Source organism: Schistocerca serialis, chromosome 12 (genome assembly GCF_023864345.2).
Source record: "Schistocerca serialis cubense isolate TAMUIC-IGC-003099 chromosome 12, iqSchSeri2.2, whole genome shotgun sequence".
Taxonomy (NCBI): Eukaryota; Metazoa; Arthropoda; class Insecta; order Orthoptera; family Acrididae; genus Schistocerca; species Schistocerca serialis.
The window spans coordinates 146,661,866-146,681,733 of NC_064649.1; the positions used below are offsets into that span (position 1 = coordinate 146,661,866).

The following is a 19,868-nucleotide window of genomic DNA, read 5'->3' on the forward strand; positions in this document are numbered from 1 at the left end:
GAGACGAAATATTTAAAGATGAGCTTGATAGCCACGAAATACGTATATTTGTGGATTTACCTTCATAGGGGCTCCAAACAAGTTGCTAATTGCCAATAATGACTAGGCAGATCGCCAAGTTGTCAATTGGAGACTTAAATAGGATAGTTTTACAATGGAAAATAGTGAAAAGTGAGGACACTTTAATATTTTAATTATCATTTATTATGTTTCACAAAATTATCAAATGATCACAGTTAATACAAGACCTTAAGTAAGCGCACAACCAAAACCATATATGTTTTGTAACTATGTAAGTACGTACATAAATATTTTGGTATTTATTTAGAATATCGCTAAGCGTGACATATTTCAGGTTACAAGAGTAGAATATTTTATTTCATGTACTCGTAGCATTGACACATGAAGCACAGAGATATATACTTTAATATCAGATCCCAATATGGGACGGAAAAATAAGACACGGCGTGTACTTTCCACAGTTCTTAAACTCTGAAATGATATGCTTTCGACCGAAGATGCAATGGGAGGTGAACAATAGCGAAGACTTTTGAAGCACACAACGTTACGTTTTGAGTAACAGTTCGACTCCTGATCGGCATTGTTTATTTAATGCCGACAAGGAAAGATTCCTGAATGTTCTGGTGAAAACAACATTAAGAAGATCAAAATGAAAGACCTGCTAAAAGGGGGTACGGGGTGACATGATCGACTAACTAATATTATGCAGGTTATTTTTTGATTCTAAGGCGTGACAGCTTATTGTCTTTTTGTACATAACTGGTGTGAAATGAGTCTGCTGTAATTCGAATTGTATGACCGTAAAAGAAAATGACAAGTCCAAACATAGTTGTCGTATACTGGAGATATAGAGAGCACTCGTGAATGGCGTAATGTGCACCCTATTATCAAAGAGAGATAATAGTATTTGTATTATACGTCTGTCGTGGTTGTTTCCCTCAGCTGTTGGTTGGCAGCAAGAAGTGTTGGTACTAGATACAGACTTCTCTAAAGATGATAGAAGTGATGAGTAATCTGCTAAAGAAAAGTACGAGGAAAACCATGCCTGACAATTTTAGAATATGATGTTTATTGATAGGGCTATGATAACGACGGTTTAAGACTGAGTTTAGGTATAGTAATTCTTAATGTTTACGTAGGAGCAGAGGAAGAAATTGCGTAGCAAATGGCGTGAAGTAATGGAATGATGACGTGAGGTAAGTGCTCCTGGTGATGTAGCGCGATTTGATCCACAATTCTGGTTGTTTTTTTCACACAATGTCGCTTTTGTACAAAGGCAGTAGAAGCAGAACGTTTACTGCGAACAAAGAGCAGAATTTCTTCTGAGGCGGCGTGCCTTGAGGAAAGCGTTTAAGAGACTGCGGTGGGGCGGCGTGGGAGGTGAATTTCTCCTCCCCATAGTGACGCAGCGTCGCTTCCGTATGGAGAAGTTGCTGGAAAATCTCCAGTTCCTCGCAGCCCACTCCAGCTCTGCTGTGGACAGGCGGTGTCAGCTGGCTAGGCCGTAGAGTGTCGAACCGGTGACCAGCGAAGAGCGTGCGCCGTCGACGTCGGCGTGTTCATCCCCAGAAGGCGGAGAAGCCGCCGAAGGTCGTGTAGCTGCACTGCGACCCCAGCTGCGAGTAGCCGCGCACCTCTGCAACAGACACGGGAGACCAGGTTGGCGACACTGCCTAGTTATGTCAGTTACCAGTAGAATGGACGTCATGTGTGGACGTCTCAAAAAGGCTGTACTAGACCGATGCCATTAACAAGTTTTCATAGCTTATGCAGAAGTTAAACGTGTGCTGGACTGAAAACCTTATGGAAGTTTTCATCAGGCTAAAGCACTACAGGTGTCACACAAGTTGTTTAAAAAAAACTGGTCAAGTTTGAGAAGGTCTCGCACTCCGAGTATTCCGTACAAACTTAAATTCTGTATACAGACCGCTCATCCGTCCCACGAATCGAGAATATCGACGATTTTTGCCTCATATTGATACTGAGAAGATGTTGGCCCCGGGAATTCCAAGACTTTCGAGTCTATTTTAATTTTAATTCTGAAATCGGGTAATAAATGACAAAAGAAATATCTTTTTCGTGTGATATAATTACAATCGACAATTTTTTCCTTTGCTTGTCCCGGGAAACCTTGCTGCTTGCCAAATTTTATTATTGTAGACGAAATGGAGACACCCTTAAATTTTTGATGAGTGAGTTTGCGAGCATCAAAATATGTGATATAAATGGCCGTATCTTTTCATTTCACTGACCTAGAAGCTTACATTTAATACACCGCCAAGGGACTATAGGTTTTGAACTCGACACCTCTATCCGATCCCGAAAAAAAAAGAGGTCCTAACAGATGGACGGATATACAGTCGGATAACGAACGTCAGAAAAGATATTTTTCGTGAGTTTGCTTTCAAGTGGAGCATAAAACGCGATTCATCTGAAAAGGCCATCTGTGGGCACTCGGTGGACGTCCACTGGCTGTACTAGAGTGCAAATTCCACTCTTCACCGGTGATGAACGGCAGTCGGCGTGGTTGCATGAACCAGGCGCCTACTGCAACGTTTGGGAACATCCGTAGAGCAGATACTGTCGGTAGGCCCTCGGTTCATCTGGGCTGCCGGTTGCTCAACAGCTGGACGTCCGTGCGCCCCTACGCGTCTCCGCAGCCGTCAGTCACTCCTTTTGTCTGTGCCCGCGGTGGAACACAGTCGCTTTGGCTCCAGTTTTGGATAGTGCCACTTTTCCAAGCACGGTATACTTTAACTACGACGGCACACCAACTATTTACAAACTCAACCATGCCAGAAATGTTTGCACCCTCGATCCGCTTTTGTACGTCGGATAAATCGCTCCGTGTTTCCCTTACGGCAACGACTGCACTGTTTTGCGCGTCCCGCCGACTCGCTCTATATACCTTCCACGGGTAGTTCTGCCAACTGTTGCCTGTACGTGGTTATTATACAATACTGGCCATTAAAATTTCTACACCAAGAAGAAATGCAGATGATAAACGGTTATTCATTGAACAAATATATTATACTAGAACTGACATGTGATTACATTTTCACGCAGTTTGGGTGCATAGATCCTGAGAAATCAGTACCCAGAACAACCACCTCTGGCCGTAAAACGGCCTTGATACGCCTGCGCATTGAGTCAAACACAGCTTAGATGGCGTGTACAGGTACAGCTGCTCATGCAGCTTCAACACGATACCACAGTTCATCAAGAGTAGTGACTGGCGTATTGTGACGAGCCAGTTGTTCGGCCACCATTGACCAGACGTTTTCAATTGGTGAGAGATCTGGAGAATGTGCTGGCCGGGGCAGCAGTCGAACATTTTCTGTATCCAGACAGGCCCGTACAAGACCTGCAACATGCGGTCGTGCATTATCCTGCTGAAATGTAGGGTTTCGCAGAGATCGAATGTAGGGTGGAGCCACGGGTCGTAACACATCTGAAATGTAACGTCCACTGTTGAAACTACCGTCAATGCGAACAAGAGGTGACCGACACGTGTAACCAATGGCACCCCATACCATCACGTCGGGTGATATGGCAGTATGGCGATGACGAATACACGCTTCCAATGTGCGTTCACCGCGATGTCGCCAAACACGGATGCGACCATCGTGATGCTGTAAACAGAACCTGGATTCATCCGGAAAAATGATATTTTGCCATTCGTGCACCGAGATTCGTCGTTGAGTACACCATCGCAGGCGCTCCTGTCTGTGATGCATCGCCAAGGGTAACCGCAGCCACGGTCTCCGAGCTGACAGTCCATGCTGCTGCAAACGTCGTCGAACTGTTCGTGCAGATGGTTGTTGTCTTGCAAACGTCCCCATCTGTTGATTCAGGGATCGAGACGTGGCTGCACGATCCGTTACAGCCATGCGGATAAGATGCCTGTCATCTCGGCTGCTAGTGATACGAGGCCGTTGGGATCCAGCACGGCGTTCCGTATTACCCTCCTGAACTCACCGATTCCATATTCTGCTAACAGTGATTGGATCTCGACTAACGGAGCAGCAATGTCGCGATACGATTAACCGCAATCGAGATAGGCTACAATCCGACCTTTATCAAAGTCGAAACCGTGACGGTACGCCTTTCACCTCCTTACACGAGGCATCAGAACAACGTTTCACCAGGCAACGCCGTTCAACTGCTGTTTGTGTATGAGAAATCGGTTGGAAACTTTCCTCATGTCAGCACGTTGTAGGTGTCGCCACCGGCGCCAACCTTGTGTGAATGCTCTGAAAATCTAATCATTTGCATATCACAGCATCTTCTTCCTGTCGGTTAAATTTCGCGTCTGTAGCACGTCATCTTCGTGGTGAAGCAATTTTAATGGCCAGTAGTGTACGCTGACGACAAACGAAGCTGATGTTCACATTAATGCGACTCAGACGTGTATTAGCACTTTATTTTTAGCACTAGGATAATGATACCGTCAATTTGAACAGTAGGCCTCTCACCGAGACGGCAGTTACCGTAAAAAGGAGTGAAATTTTTTGACGTACATCGAATTGTTATTTTACGGTACCTCGCGAAGACAAATGTCGTATCTGTTTCGGGGAGGGACACGTCTGCGACGAGAATGGCTGTCCTGTTCCGGGTGCTCCTTACTCCGCTGGGCCACTCAGCGCACCTGCCAGAGGCTGACGGCGGAGGAAATTGCGAGGGGGCTAATTTCCCCGGCAGTCCGCCCCGAGTAATTTCCAAGCTTCGCCGAGGCGTGCTCTGCCGACCAATGAGCGTTGCCCGGCCCCACTCCTGGCCCTGGCCCTGGCCTTACCTATGGGACGCAGTGTCTCGCTTTGGTCGCTTGGGAACTTCGAACGTGTACACGCCTATGAGTGCCATAGGGCAGCGTTTTAGGTCCAGCTTTAGTAGCTGTCATGCACTAAAGCTCCAAAGAAACTGAGTCAGGCATGCGTATTGAAATACAGAGAGATATGTAAACAGGCAGAATACGCCGCTGCGGTCGGCAGTGCCTATATAAGACAACAAGTGTCTGACGCAGTTGTTAGATCGGTTACTGCTGCAGGTTATCAAGATTTAAGTGAGTTTGAACGTGGCGTTATAGTCTGCGCACGAGCGATGGGACATAGCATCTCCGAGGTACCGATGAACTGGGGATTTTCACGAATGTACTGTAAATATCAGGCATGCGGTAAAATATCAAATCTCCGACATTGCTGCGGCCAGAAAAAGATCCTGCAAGAACGGGACCAACAACGACTGAAGAGAATGGTTCAACGTGACACAAGTGTAACCCTTTCGCAAAGTGCTGCAGATTTCAATGCTCGGCCATGAACAAGTGTGAGCGTAAGAACCATTCAAGGACATCATCGATATGGGCTGTCGGAGTCGAACGCCCTCTCGTGTACACTTGATGACTGCACGACAGAGCTTTACGCCTCGTCTGGGCCCGTCAACACCGACACTGGATTGTTGATGACTGGAAACATATTGCCTTGTGAGATGACTCTCGTTCCAAATTAAATCGAGTGGATGGACGCGTACGAGTACAGAGACAACCTCATGAATCCGTGGACCCTGCATGTCAGCAGGGGACTGTTCAAGCTGGTGGAAGCTCTGTATTGGTGTGGGGCGTGTGCAGTTGGAGTGAATGACACGCGTAAAGCTGAAATACTAAACAACTTTTTCCAAAGCTGTTTCAGGAAGACCGCACTGCAGTTCCTTCTCTAAATCCTCGCACAAACGAAAAAATGGCTGACATCAAAATAAGTGTCCAAGGAATAGAAAAGCAACTGGAATCACTCAACAGAGGAAAGTCCACTGGACCTGACGGGATACCAATTCGATTCTACACAGAATACGTGAAAGAACTTGCCCCCCTTCTAACAGCCGAGTACCGCAAGTCTCTAGAGGAACGGAAGGTTCCAAATGATTGTAAAAGAGCACAGGTAGTCCCAGTCTTCAAGAAGGGTCGTCGAGCAGATGCGCAAAACTATAGACCTACATCTCTGACGTCGATCTGTTGTAGAATTTTAGAACATATTTTTTGCTGGAGTATCATGACGTTTTTGGAAACCCAGAATCTACTATGTAGGAATCAAAATGGATTTCGGAAACAGCGATCGTGTGAGACCCAACTCGCTTTATTTGTTCATGAGACCCAGAAAATATTAGATACAGGCTCCCAGGTAGATGCTATTTTTCTTGACTTCCGGAAGGCGTTCGATACAGTTCCGCACTGTCGCCTGATAAACAAAGTAAGAGCCTACGGAATATCAGACCAGCTGTGTGGCTGGATTGAAGAGTTTTTAGCAAACAGAACACAGCACGTTGTTCTCAATGGAGAGACGTCTACAGACGTTAAAGTAACCTCTGGCGTGCCACATGGGAGTGTTATGGGACGATTGCTTTTCACAATATATATAAATGACCTATTAGATAGTGTCGGAAGTCCCATGCGGCTTTTCGCGGATGATGCTGTAGTATACAGAGAAGTTGCAGCATTAGAAAATTGTAGCGAAATGCAGGAAGATCTGCAGCGGATAGGCACTTGGTGCAGGGAGTGGCAACTGACCCTTAACATAGACAAATGTAATGTATTGCGAATACATAGAAAGAAGGATCCTTTATTGTATGATTATATGATAGCGGAACAAACACTGGTAGCAATTACTTCTGTAAAATATCTGGCAGTATGCGTGCGGAACGATTTGAAGTGGAATGATCATATAAAATTAATTGTTGGTAAGGCGGATACCAGGTTGAGATTCATTGGGAGAGTCCTTAGAAAATGTAGTCCATCAACAACGGAGGCGGCTTACAAAACACTCGTTCGACCTCTACATAACACATTTTACAGAATTGTGTTCTGCATACAGTGGGGGGAATGTTCGGAGAAGACGCTTGTTTATATCAGGATGACAATGCATCCTGTCACAGAGCAGCACCTTTGAGGGAGTGTTTCTTGGACAATAACACTTCTGAAATGCATTAGCCTGACCGGAGTTCAACCTGAGCCCAATGGAATACATACGGGGTGAAGTAGAATGTTGATTTCACTCCAGACCTCAGCGTCCACCACCAGTATCCTTTGCGGTTCCGGCTCTTGACGAAGAATGGGCTACCATTCCTCTGTAAACATTCAGACACATCACTGAGAGTGTCCCCAGCAGAGCTCAAGCACGATGTACATGGGAAAATGAATAATGTTCGTAGTTTCCCACTTGCTATTCAGCCCACTGGAGTGGACAGCTGAGATCCCTGTCTGGCCATCCAGATATACGTTTTGTGCTGTTTCTCTAGATCGTTTAATAGTTGATTGTTTTTTAACGACACGGGCAGTTGACTTGCTTGCTGTTGCCTTTGTGTAGACCTCGAAGTGACGTTAAACCTGAATCTTCCCTGTTTTGTACCCCGAAAGACTGTTACTGAAGTGTTTAGGAAGGTTCTTACGAGATAAATGGCATCTTTCGTCGAGCAGATTTAGAAAGAAGTGGAAGAAAGCGGTGCAGGGATGGATGGATGGATGGATAGATAGCTAGATAAAAAATAGATAACCACAGAAATATATATATATATATATATATATATATATATATATATATATATATATATATATAGAGAGAGAGAGAGAGAGAGAGAGAGAGAGAGAGAGAAAGAGATTAAGGGGGAGGTAGAAGGACGATATGTGAAGAAAACTAATAGGGAGGAGAAAACACACATAAATGTTAGTTCCTTCCATATGTGATAGGAGCACTTGAAAGAGAGAAACTTACCACAGAGTCCAGGGTAGCGCTTGGACGGGGAGATGCCCTGGGACGAACAGGATGGGCTGCCCTTCTCGTAAGGGGCTGCTCCAACAACGTTACCTCTGCAACAGCAACAACATACACAATACAACGCTGAACACAGCTCACCTCAACAGTAACATGTCTGAAAACAAACACCCCCTCCCCATACACGACAAATTTCATAAATGACTGAATGTGATGAGAAACGGTAGTTAGCATATCCAGTTATTTAATGAAGCATCAGCAAGAATTGTTAATTCACACAGACAATTAGGTTTTGGAAAAAAGAGAAAAAAAAAATTGGCTCATGGGTTACCTCAAAATATCATATTGAATGAAGTTACATAGTATCCGACAAGAAGAGAAGAGCACCCAGAAGACATGGTCGGACACCATTGTAACTTGGCACATGTACGCACCGTTGACCGTTATTTAACTTGCCAGAGCTGCAATTTTCTTGACCGATAGAGCGGCCACGCATTGCATGACTGTTGTTCGTGTTTACTGCTTTTTAAGCTGATTTTGTTTTTATAGTAGTACAGAAAAGGACCACACCGTATTTATTGTAATGGCATTGTCCCCATATACGAGGGTTGCCCTGAAAGTAAGTTCCGATCTGTCGCGAAATGGAAACCACTGGTAAAATCCGGTAAAGCTTTGCACAGATGTGTTGGGCAGAGTCTCTAGTATTCCCGTCGATCGTGTCGCGTCGCTCTTTTCAGTTTTGAGTGAACAGTGAGCACGTAAAGATGCGCAGGGAATAGCGTCTCCCGCCATGTATGAGGGCCTGGTTAGAGACTGCGCCTGTGTCATGCAGCCCACATAACACAACTGTCGAGCAGTTCCTTCTTCATGCCAATTCTCGGCCGCACACTGCAGGGGCAATGAAGACGCTCCTGCAGCACTGGGAAGTGTTTGATCACCCACAATACAGTCTGTAATTGGCTCTCCCTGAGTCTCATCTCTGCTCACAAGAAGCGCTGGCTTTGAAGACAAAATTTTTCCACAGGCATCGAACTGCAGACCAGTGCAGATAACTGGCCGAAAGCACAGGCGGCTGCTTTCTATGACGAGGATATTGGAAAGTTGATACAATACTACAACAAAACTCGAAGTTGGAGCCGCGACAATGTTGAGAACGAGGAGGAAGGTGTACCTAACTGTTGCAAATAAAACGTTTCTGGACTTCACTGTGTTTACCATTCCGCGACCGATAGGAACGTACTTTCTGGACAGTCTTCGTGTTTCAGATAACCCGATGATGCCCTGTCCGGGCAGAACGCATCGTTCGTAAGTTAATAAAGAACATTCTGCAACCTACGACTGTTTTTTGAATAGTCAGAAGAAGTTAATTTTGTCTCGTTGCTTATTGTGTTTTCCAATGAACCTCTTGCTAGTATCTGGTTTTTTCGAGAAGCGGCTCTCGCCACTGTTTTGTGCCGTTTTACGTTCTTTCTTTCAATTTAACCATTGCAAAAACTCAAAATACGCTGTTATGGGTTCGCAATCTCTTCAGTTCATGTAGTAGCCTGTAAAGCATCAGGTTCACTGAAACGTCAAGAATAGTAAATACAAGACATTACTTTGTAAATTTCTGTGTTTGTTGTTGACGGTACAGCAAGCGCGATTCCGAAGCAGGCTCGTTGAAGAATTTTGGAGATGAGCTACAGCGGTAAAATACAGAAACAAGACTGCGGTTATCAAAAGGCAAAGGACATGAAAGTGACGCAGAAGATAGAAAGTAGTGAGGCATCTGTCCTCGATGTTATTTAGTCTGTACATTGAGTAAGCTGTGAAGGAAACTAAGAAGAAATTCGGAGACGGAATTAAAGCTCAGGGAGGAAAAATAAAACCTTTGATGTTTGCCAGTGACATAGCAATTCTGTCAGAAACGACAACGAACCAAGGACGGGACTTGAACGGAAAGGAAAACGTCTTGGAAAGACATAATATGAGAATGATTAGCAGAAGTGAAACATGGGAAATATAGTGCAGTCGAATTACATCGGGAGATACTGACGGAATTATATTAGGAAATGAGACGCAAAAAGGAGTAGGCGAATTTAGCTATTAGGGCAGGAAAGTGAGCGGTGTTGGCCGAAATAGAGTGAATGTAAAATGAAGACTGGGAGTGGGAAGAAAAGCATTCCTGAAAAATAGAAATTTGCTAATGTGTGTACGTATAATAAATTAAAGTACACGCCACGCTTTTGTGTCTCTATGTGAACGATAATCTCAGGAACTTCTGTAGCTATTTCCATAAGGTTTTTACCAATAAGTGTGCTTGATTCACGTGGAAGATTTGTGTGTATAATTTTCAAAGATTTCGTACAAATTGGCTGAGCTATGATAATGATTGTCGATTTGGTCGTGCCTCATGAAAAATTTTCCGACGTACTCTGCTTAAATCGTTTAAGTTTTATGAATGTTGATATGGAGGAATTGTTCCTCAAAAAAAAAAAAAAAAAGCTAAATAGAAGTCCACGATATCGTATGTTCATCTGTTAAGAGAAATTAGTGAATAGCATGTAAGATATACGTGAAAAGCTTCAACGTAGGTGAGTCATTTGGATTACAAAATACGAATATTTGTCAAAATACATATTGCATATAAATTCCATTACAACAGTTTACATCCCAAACACTTAAGACCAAGTGTTTTTAGGCTGCCTGTGTATAGTTGATGCTATCCGTGTAAAGCCGATGCGGGTCGCTAGTCGTCTATAAAATCAGGTGTCAGAAAGTTTTTTCTGACGATGTTTGCCTGGAGTGTAGCCCTGAACGGAAGTGAAACATGGTCGATAAGCACAAGAGAACAGAAGCGTTTGGGATATTGCACTACAGGAGAAATCTGCAGAGTAGATGAGTAGATCAAATGAATAACAATTAGGGAAAGAACCGAATAGGGGAACAAAGGAAATTTATGGCGCAACGTGACTAGAAGAAGGGATTGCCAGTTTTGTAATGGATGGAAGTGTGTGTGTGTGTGGGTGTGTGTGTGTGTGTGTGTGTGTGTGTCAGAGAGAGAGAGAGAGAGAGAGAGAGAGAGAGAGAGGGGGGGGGGGTATTTGCAGAAGGAGACGAAGGCCGGAAAACAATAAGGTGGTTCAGGTATATGTAGGGTGCAATAGCTTCGCGGTTGCACAGGATAGACTATCACGGAATGACGATCAGAACAGTTACAACACCAGTTTTATGCTGTCAGACGATCGTTTCTAAGAAAGCTGGTAGCGATTAAAATTTGTGATAAATTAGCAGATATTAGTGTTACATAAATGCAAAATTCCCTAATAATAGAGAGACTTACCCAGGCCCGTAGTTGCAGACGTAGAGCTTGGTGTATCCGCGGCTGCGGTCGTAGAAGAAACTGTAGCCGCAGCCCACCAGGTACGTGTCTCCCCACACCAGCTGCAACACAACAGCGGGGGCTGTGAGGGAGCAGCCAGTCTAGCCGCGAGCGGTAAATTCACGGACATGACAAAAACTTGAAATTTGGAGAGGGTGTTAATTTTATACTGTAGGTATCGCTTAAGAAGTGATTTTTCGAAATTCCTCCCCTCCATGCCCGTACAGGCCTCGGAAGGCCCAAAGGTACCGACCGACTGCCGTGTCATCCTCAAGTGAGAGAGGTCACCAGATGCGGTATGGAGGGGCATGTTCCAGTGTTTTTGGAAATTCAGTGCCAAGGGGATGAAATAGGGGATGAAAGTTTTTATGTGAATGGTTCGTTATATTACAACATTTTTAGAGCTAAATATATCAAATTTGGTATTTGTCTCCTCTAGAAATATGTGTTATGACATGAAAGTTTGTACAGAAATGTTATCATAATATTGAAAAGGACGTATAACAAAGACTTCCGATCCCAGGTACCAGCTAGTGAGAAGTACATTCGAAAACGACCACGCTGCTATGGACTTAATTCAAAAATGGTTCAAATGGCTCTGAGCACAATGGGACTTAACATCTGAGGTCATCAGTCCCCTAGAACTTGTTGTTGTTGTTGCTGTGGTCTTCAGTTCTGAGACTGGTTTGATGCAGCTCTCCATGCTACTCTATCCTGTTGCAAGCTTCTTCATCTCCCAGTACCTACTGCAGCCTACATCCTTCTGAATCTGCTTGCTCTTGGTCTCCCTCTACGATTTTTACCCTCCACGCTGCCCTCCAATACTAAACTGGTGATCCCTCGATCTCTCAGAACATGTCGTACCAACCGATCCCTTCTTCTAGTCAAGTTGTGCCACAAACTCCTCTTCTCCCCAATTCTATTCAATACCTCCTCATTAGTTATTTGATCTACCCACCTAATCTTCAGCATTCTTCTGTAACACCACATTTCGAAAGCTTCTATTCTCTTCTTGTCTAAACTATTTATTGTCCACGTTTCACTTCCATACATGGCTACACTCCATACAAATACTTTCAGAAACGACTTCCTGAAATTTAAATCTATACTCGGTGTTAACAAATTTATTTTCTTCAGAAACTCTTTCCTTGCCATTGCCAGTCTACATTTTATATCCTCTCTACTTCCACCATCATCAGTTATTCTGCTCAAATAGCAAAACTCCGTTACTACTTTCAGTGTCTCATTTCCTAATCTAATTCCCTCAGCATCAGCCGACTTAATTCGACTACACTCCATTATCCCCGTTTTGCTTTTGTTGATTTTCATCTTATATCCTCCTTTCAAGACACTGTCCATTCCGTTCAACTGCTCTTCCAAGTCCTTTGCTGTCTCTGACAGAATTACAATGTCATCGGCGAACCTCAAAGTTTTTATTTCTTCTCCATGGATTTTAATACCTACTCCGAACTTTTCTTTATTGCTTGCTCAATATACAGATTGAATAACATCGGGGATAGGCTACAACCCTGTCTCAGTCCCTTCCCAAACCTAGAACTTAGAACTACTTAAACCTAACTAACCTAACTAAGGACATCACACACATCCATGCCCGAGGCAGGATTCGAACCTGCAGCCGTATCAGTTGCGCGGTTCCGGACTGATGCGCCTAAAACCGTTCTGCCACAGCGGACGGCTTGACCTTAATTAAAGTGAAAAGTTTAGATGATGTGCAATACTGGGTATGCGAGCGAAGCAGAACGTGGTAAACTAGTATTATATGCGGCGTAAATGTGATGAACGTAAAGTCTATGCGTGAAGCCCATGGCCGGGTGCGGGTAGAGCGGCACTAGGAGGGGGCGGGTGGCGTGACGTACCTGCGTGTAGTGTCCGGTGGCGGCTCCCAGGCTGCCGTCCTGGTAGCGGAAGGCGGCCACCTCGCCGTACCAGGCGGCGATCTGCCGCGCGAAGTCCGGCTCCGGGCTCACCTGCCGGCGCGTCGTCCACGTGGCGGCCACATTCTGGCCCACGGGGAAGCGCGCTGCAACACAGGTGCGCGGGGCGTCAGCGCCGGCCCAGGCTGTGCCACCGTCCCCACACCAGATGTGTGCTAGTCGACACCCAGAAATATAAAGGTTATGCCCGCAGAAGGCTTTTTCGATTGTGGAAGTACTGGGCTGTCTCATGAGATCGTTCGCTTTTCGTTACAGTGCAGTCACGAAGAACGCCTGCGAACACATCTGCCCGCAGTACAGCGACGACATGTAGGTTGCCGGCCTGTCTGCATACACGCTTCACGCACAACTTCGTGCACAACTTAACTAAAGAAGACGGATCGGTTTTGTAAACAAACTAATTATTTGGTGCAGTATACACCATTATGGTCGCCAATATACATTTCATTTTCTCTGGGAGCTTATAAACGGCATTCTTACAAAATGGAGGACGGGGGGGGGGGGGGGGGGGGCAGGTTGACGGACTTTTCGGGTCAATCTGCAGTCCTCCCCCCATGAACCATGGACCTTGCCGTTGGTGGGGAGGCTTGCGTGCCTCAGCGATACAGATAGCCGTACCGTAGGTGCAACCACAACGGAGGGGTATCTGTTGAGAGGCCAGACAAACGTGTGGTTCCTGAAGAGGGGCAGCAGCCTTTTCAGTAGTTGCAGGGGCAACAGTCTGGATGATTGACTGATCTGGCCTTGTAACACTAACCAAAACGGCCTTGCTTTGCTCGTACTGCGAACGGCTGAAAGCAAGGGGAAGCTACAGCCGTAATTTTTCCCGAGGGCATGCAGCTTTACTGTATCATTATATGATGATGGCGTCCTCTTGGGTAAAATATTCCGGAGGTAAAATAGTCCCCCATTCGGATAGAGTAGCATGGAGAGCTGCATCAAACCAGTCTCAGGACTGAAGACAACAACATCAACTGCAGTCCTCCAAGGAGATGAAAGTCGTTTGCCATCCAGGAAATTCTGCAGGGAATAGAATAGGTGAAAGTCGAAAGGGGCAATGTCTGGCGAATAGAACGGTCGGGGTAACACATCCCACTCAGATGATTGCAGCTTTTGATGGGTCAGCATAGAGGTATGTGGTCTGGCGTTGTCGTGGTGAAAGATGACATCAGCCGTTTCCCATCGATGCTAGCCTTGAGACTATCCAGCTGCAAAAAATGTCTCGGAAGTGAGAATCTCATTCGGAAGAAGTTCGTAGTACAGCACGTCTTTGCAGCCCTACCAGATGAGTAGCAGAACCTTTCCCGGATAAAGACCTTTTTTAGGACCTGGTGGCTGCCCTGTCTTTGCTCTTCTGGTTGTCGTGTACACGAACCACATCTAAGTTACCATCCGTTCCAGAAAAGGAGCATTCTGATTGCGACTCCGCAAGGAAAATGCAGAGGGACACGCGCTGAATCAAATTCGCTTCACTCAGTTCATGAAGAACCCATACACCGCGAATATTTTCGTAACCCAGTTTCCTCAACTTCCTGGCTACAGTAGCACGGGTGACGTTGAGCTCCAATGCCACACCCGCGCTGTCATTCGTGGGTTGCTGAGTATGTCATCAAGCCGTCCCACGTCCTTGAACGTTCGCCGTCCAGATCGAGGGTTGTCCGTTAGGCCTAACACGTTTCTGTGCAATAGTCACTCATTAGAGTTTGTTTATGGAGTAAAAGGAGCAGTAAGGTAGAGTCTTACGAGGCGGCCATTTAGTTTTGCGCTAAGGGCCATTTCATGAGAAACGTTCCATTATTCATTTATTGTAAATTATTTACTGAATAAAACCAGTATTACGGTATGTTATCTTGACCATAGAAGCACTTAGCCTTTTGGGACAATATTTTCGATAAGTATAGAACAAATAAGGCATTAATATATAATCCAGAATATATGTACATAACTCTCTGTACTACGGGGTGTTTCACGAATACAACTTCAATTCTGATTAATTACCACAATTGGTTCCGTGAGCAATACAGTTACCGAAATACAAGATTTAAGGTTGGAGTCACGGTCTAGCATACATCAGCGAGAAAGTTTAAAAGACAGCTGACTCTCCCCTGGAAAGTTAAAGTTCCATTCTTTATTGTAGTTGCGCGAGTCCAGGGAGATGTGTATGGAAGCTTCTCTCAATGAAAAAATGGGAGTGAGATAATGACAGAAGAGGAAGTGCCAGGGCGAGGCGTTAGTCATACATGGATAGCTCAGACGCTAAGAAAGGTAAGGTTCTGGGTTCGAGTACCCTGTCAGGCACACAGCTTTATCCTGCCACGAAGTTTCAATCTTCGTAGAGTTTGAACGTAGAGGAGAGACGGGTAGTGCAGCACTGGTACTCACAGACGTCGCGGTTGTGGTCGTGTCCCATGGTGCACTGGTCAGCCCAGCGCTGTGCGATCGACGCCAGCTCCTCGTCCCACACCTGCAACATACCAACACAAGGGTGAGTCCTGACAGGCAGCTAAGTTTTCAGTATTTACTATCGCTGTCACTGGTGCAACGCTGATGTGACTCCGATTCCGAGTACCCGTTAAACACAAACTTCCAGCTGACAGCGCCCCTGTTATCATTTTTAAATGTACCACGAACTGTACTGAGACGAACATCTCAGTGTATTGGTAAACCTGTCACTCCAGGAAATTTCAGAAGCCCAGTGACACACTATGCGATACCACAGGTCATACAAAATAGATTACACAAAAAGAGAGAGAGAGAGAGATAGATAGATAGATAGATAGAGAGAGAGAGAGGGAGATAGATAGATAGATAGAGAGAGAGAGAGAGAGAGAGAGAGAGAGAGAGAGAGAGAGAGAGAGAGAGAGATTGTTTCAAATGGCTCTGAGCACTATGGGACAGGACATCACGCACATCCATGCCTGAGGCAGGATTCGAACCTGCGACCGTAGCAGCAGCGCGGTTGCTGACTGAAGCGCCTAGAACGACTCGGTCACAGCGGCCGTCAGGAAGATAGAGAGACAAACATCTAGAAGGAGGCGGGAGGATGTGGTTTTATGTTACTGATTACAAAATCAAGTCAAAGAACTTAGCAATATGAGCCCACTCTCTGTGGCTTTGATACACGCACTGATTCAATTTTGTAGGCTGTCAGAAATTGTTTGAATTCTCTCCTGAGACAAGCTGGCGCACAACTATTGTAACTGGTCCTGCACACTCTGGATACTGGCACTGGGATGATTTGACGACCGAACGGGTGGGGCACTTGTTCTTTCAGGTGGGTAACTCGTTGGCAATCAGTGTACATCAAAATCACGCAGGTAGTTGACAGACACACCTACCGTGTCTGGACGAGCATTGTCCTTTTGAAAAATGGCATCAGAGATAATACGTGAGGAGCGAGGACGTCCAGGAGGCGGGGTTGCTCCGCCAGAGTTCACTCAGTCACTACCGTCCTTGACCTGAACTTATACTCAACGGCTCCCCGTGCTATTACGCCGGTGTGCCTCTCCTCCAAATCATTGCAAGTATGGTACCTCTCACCAGATCGCCACTATACTCAACGATCACGGTCATCCGGCGTAGAGCAGATCCGCGATTTATCGCTGAATACCATGCGACGCCACTCATCAGCATGTAATATCTCTTTATATTCGATGAATTATGCTGATACAATTCTACCCTTGAATGACGTTTACTGATTTTCTATCTTCATACTCGCAGAATCCATGCGCAAAGTGGTTTCATACAATAGCTATTCCATGAGCGCATAATTATTCTTTTTAGTACGCTCTCTGCTGGTTGTTAAAAAAAAAAAAAAAAAAAAAAAGAACTTCCGAGATTATCTTCGTGCCGATTAGCCTGAGCTTTGTTTGAAGAATTGTAATCTGAATATTGAGATTTATGACAAAAGATAACTGATAGGAAATTGTACGATTAAAAGGGATATATATATATATTGCTCCTTCATACAAAAGGTATGTATTTGACATTTGAGAATTAATGATATTCATCGATACATTGCGTAGTTGTTAATCAGAAGGGAACGTCCGAAAGACTGGATACGAACCTGCATTTAATAATCCAGGAGCTCCATTACTTTTTCGGAATGTTAAACTTCATCAAAGCCAAATATCCGCTTGATCTGAGGCTTCCCGACTGATTACACAACGCTCCCAAAAATACGAGGCATTTTATTTGTACAGAGTAGCAGACTGCCGCAAAGCACGAGCCTGCAGAGAAGAAGAATCATCGCCTGATTTCATTCTAACAAGTAAAATTTCTGAATCATTTTGAGTGACTGAGCTATGACTGTGTTTCATATCATGAATGATTGATTGCTCGAACGAATTGAGAACTACATAATTACATAGACAGGAGAAAAAATTACAAGCAGTATCTGCTTCCCGATCACCGCTGTAGGGTGACACAGAATGTTGCGGAGAGTCCATTAGTTATCGTCGCGTGGCGGACGCAGACGTGCTTGGTGCTAGGAAGGGCGATCCTCCGCTGGTAATCAGCACGCCGTCAGCTGGACCCCTGATGATGAGTATGCCCACTCATCAGGCCAGTCTTACATCCGAATGCCCCACAAATCTGGAAATTGCAGGATTCGAGCAGCCCGCCTAATGGAGGCCAACCACGCGGCTCCTCTGAAACTCTGTCCAGTGCTCATAATGCTTTCTTATACGAGTGCGAGGCGTCTCCGTATCCGTCACAGTGCTTACTCAGCTTGTGACGCTGTTCACGCCCTTTATATACTCCACCAAGCCTGGTAACAGCAGCAGACACAAACAGCACTATGATATTCTGGTGGCCATTCTGCCTGTCACATTGTATTGCAACACTAATGATTTACATATCCACCAGTGGTGTGTAAGTGCACGAAGCTACATTGACATCCGCTCATGTCTTCTGAGTGCTTCACTTATTCTGTTAGGCAGCGTACTAATATCTCTTCTTGACCACGATTCACAGTCATGGACATACATTCTAGGTCAAAATAGTAGGTAATAACAGTTGCAGGACAAGCTACGTATACACCATCTGCCAAACTCCATATGCTTGTTTTTTGCACTAAAGATGCAAACGGTACGTCACGGACATCCTGCATCTTCATGCGTTACCTCTCGTATGAAAGTATCGAAGAACCATTTTTCAATAGGACGATGCTCATCCAGAGACGGCAGGTATCTCTATGAACTGCCTCCATGGTGAGGTATTTTTGCGACCAGCGAGATCCGCACATACGTTCGCGATGGATCGTGGCCGGCCGGTGTGGCCGGGCGGTTCTAGGCGCTTCAGTCTCGAACCGCGCGACCGCTACGGTCGCAGGTTCGAATCCTGCCTCGGGCATGGATGTGTGTGATGTCCTTAGGTTTAAGTACTTCTAAGTTCTAGGGGACTGATGACCTCAGATGTTAAGTCCCATAGTGCTCAGAGCCATTTGAACCATTTGATAGATCGTGTATAAGACAAGTTTCGACATCAGTCCGTCCCACTGCCACTACCCAGGATATCAAGGACCATTTACAACTGCCTGCCCCAGGAGAGAATACAATGCCTTTCTGACAGCCTACCAGATTGAATCAGTGCATATACGAAGGCCACAGCGGCTGCAGTGTCATATCGATAAGTGGGCTCATATTGCCAAGCTCCTTATAAAATTGACTCAACCTGTGATGTCTATTTTTGTTCATCTACATGCTTCTCTTTTACGTTGTCAGGCAGTGTAATCCATTTTGTATGGCGAGTAGTAACGCAGAGTGTGTCGCTGGGGTTCTGAAATTTCCTGGAGTGACAAGTTTACCATATACTGAGTTGTTTGTCTGTGTGGTGCATTTAAAACGTGATAACAGTGGCGCTATCAGCTGATAGCCTGTAGTTAACAGATACTCGAAATACGAGGGCTATTCAGAAAGGAAGGCCCGATCGGGCGAGAAATGGAAACCACAGTGGAAATCAGGGGCAACTTTACACACAAGTGTTCGGCAATTTCTCTAGTATGCCCATCGATCGCGTCAAGTCGCTCTTTTCAGTTCTCAGAGGTCAGTGACCACGTAAAGATGCCTACAACAATAGTGTCATCTGGCAAGCTGCGAGGTTTCGCCTGATTCCATGCAACACTACATAACATAACTGTCACACACTTCCTTCTTCGTAGCAATTCTTGTCCGCACTCTGCAGGGGTTATAAAAATGCTGCTGCAGCGTTTTTGATGGGAAGTGTTTGATCACCTACCACACATTCCGGACTTAACTCCCTTCGATTTTCATCTCCGTTCACATGAAGCGCTGGCTACAGAGACAACATTTTGGAACAAAGAGCTGCAGAACAGTGTAGAAAATTGGCAGAAAGCACAGGTGGCTGCCAGCTATGATGGAGGTATCGGATTGTCGGTACAACGATACTACAGATGTTTTAAGTCGGAGCGGAGACTATGTAGAGAAGTAGCTGGAAGGTATAGCTGACTGTCGCAAATAAAATATTTTTGATTTTACCTGTGGTTTCCATTTCACAACTGATCGGACCTTACTTTCCAAATAGTCCTCATACTTACTGGAAGCTAACTACAAACGTCAAAATAAACTGATTGTGGTAAGTACTTGCAGTTGTACTGTGGCGACTAACAAACTGATAAAAAATGTGCACTCTGGATCATTACAATACATTACACAGTCACAGTACTCAAAAGTAAAGACACATATCCGGGAATAGCCTAGCTCAAAATTACTAGTGGAAATCTATAGAATAAAAAAGGGCAAGGCGAGATTCGAA

The 19,868-nt window shown here is 45.1% G+C and overlaps 1 protein-coding gene across 1 annotated transcript in view; it reads right to left on the reverse strand.

The window, feature by feature from the left end:
* Positions 1-237: 237 nt before the first annotated feature.
* The window catches only part of LOC126428108 (venom allergen 5.02-like), a 45,039-nt gene continuing 25,408 nt past the window's right edge, over positions 238-19,868 (reverse strand). The window contains exons 4-8 of the mRNA XM_050090011.1: positions 15,477-15,558; positions 13,017-13,180; positions 11,101-11,201; positions 7,779-7,873; positions 238-1,657 (exon numbers count right to left, since the gene is read on the reverse strand). Coding sequence (XP_049945968.1) covers positions 1,581-1,657; positions 7,779-7,873; positions 11,101-11,201; positions 13,017-13,180; positions 15,477-15,558 — 519 coding nt within the window. The 3' untranslated portion in view covers positions 238-1,580. The remainder of the gene's footprint in view (positions 1,658-7,778; positions 7,874-11,100; positions 11,202-13,016; positions 13,181-15,476; positions 15,559-19,868) is intronic.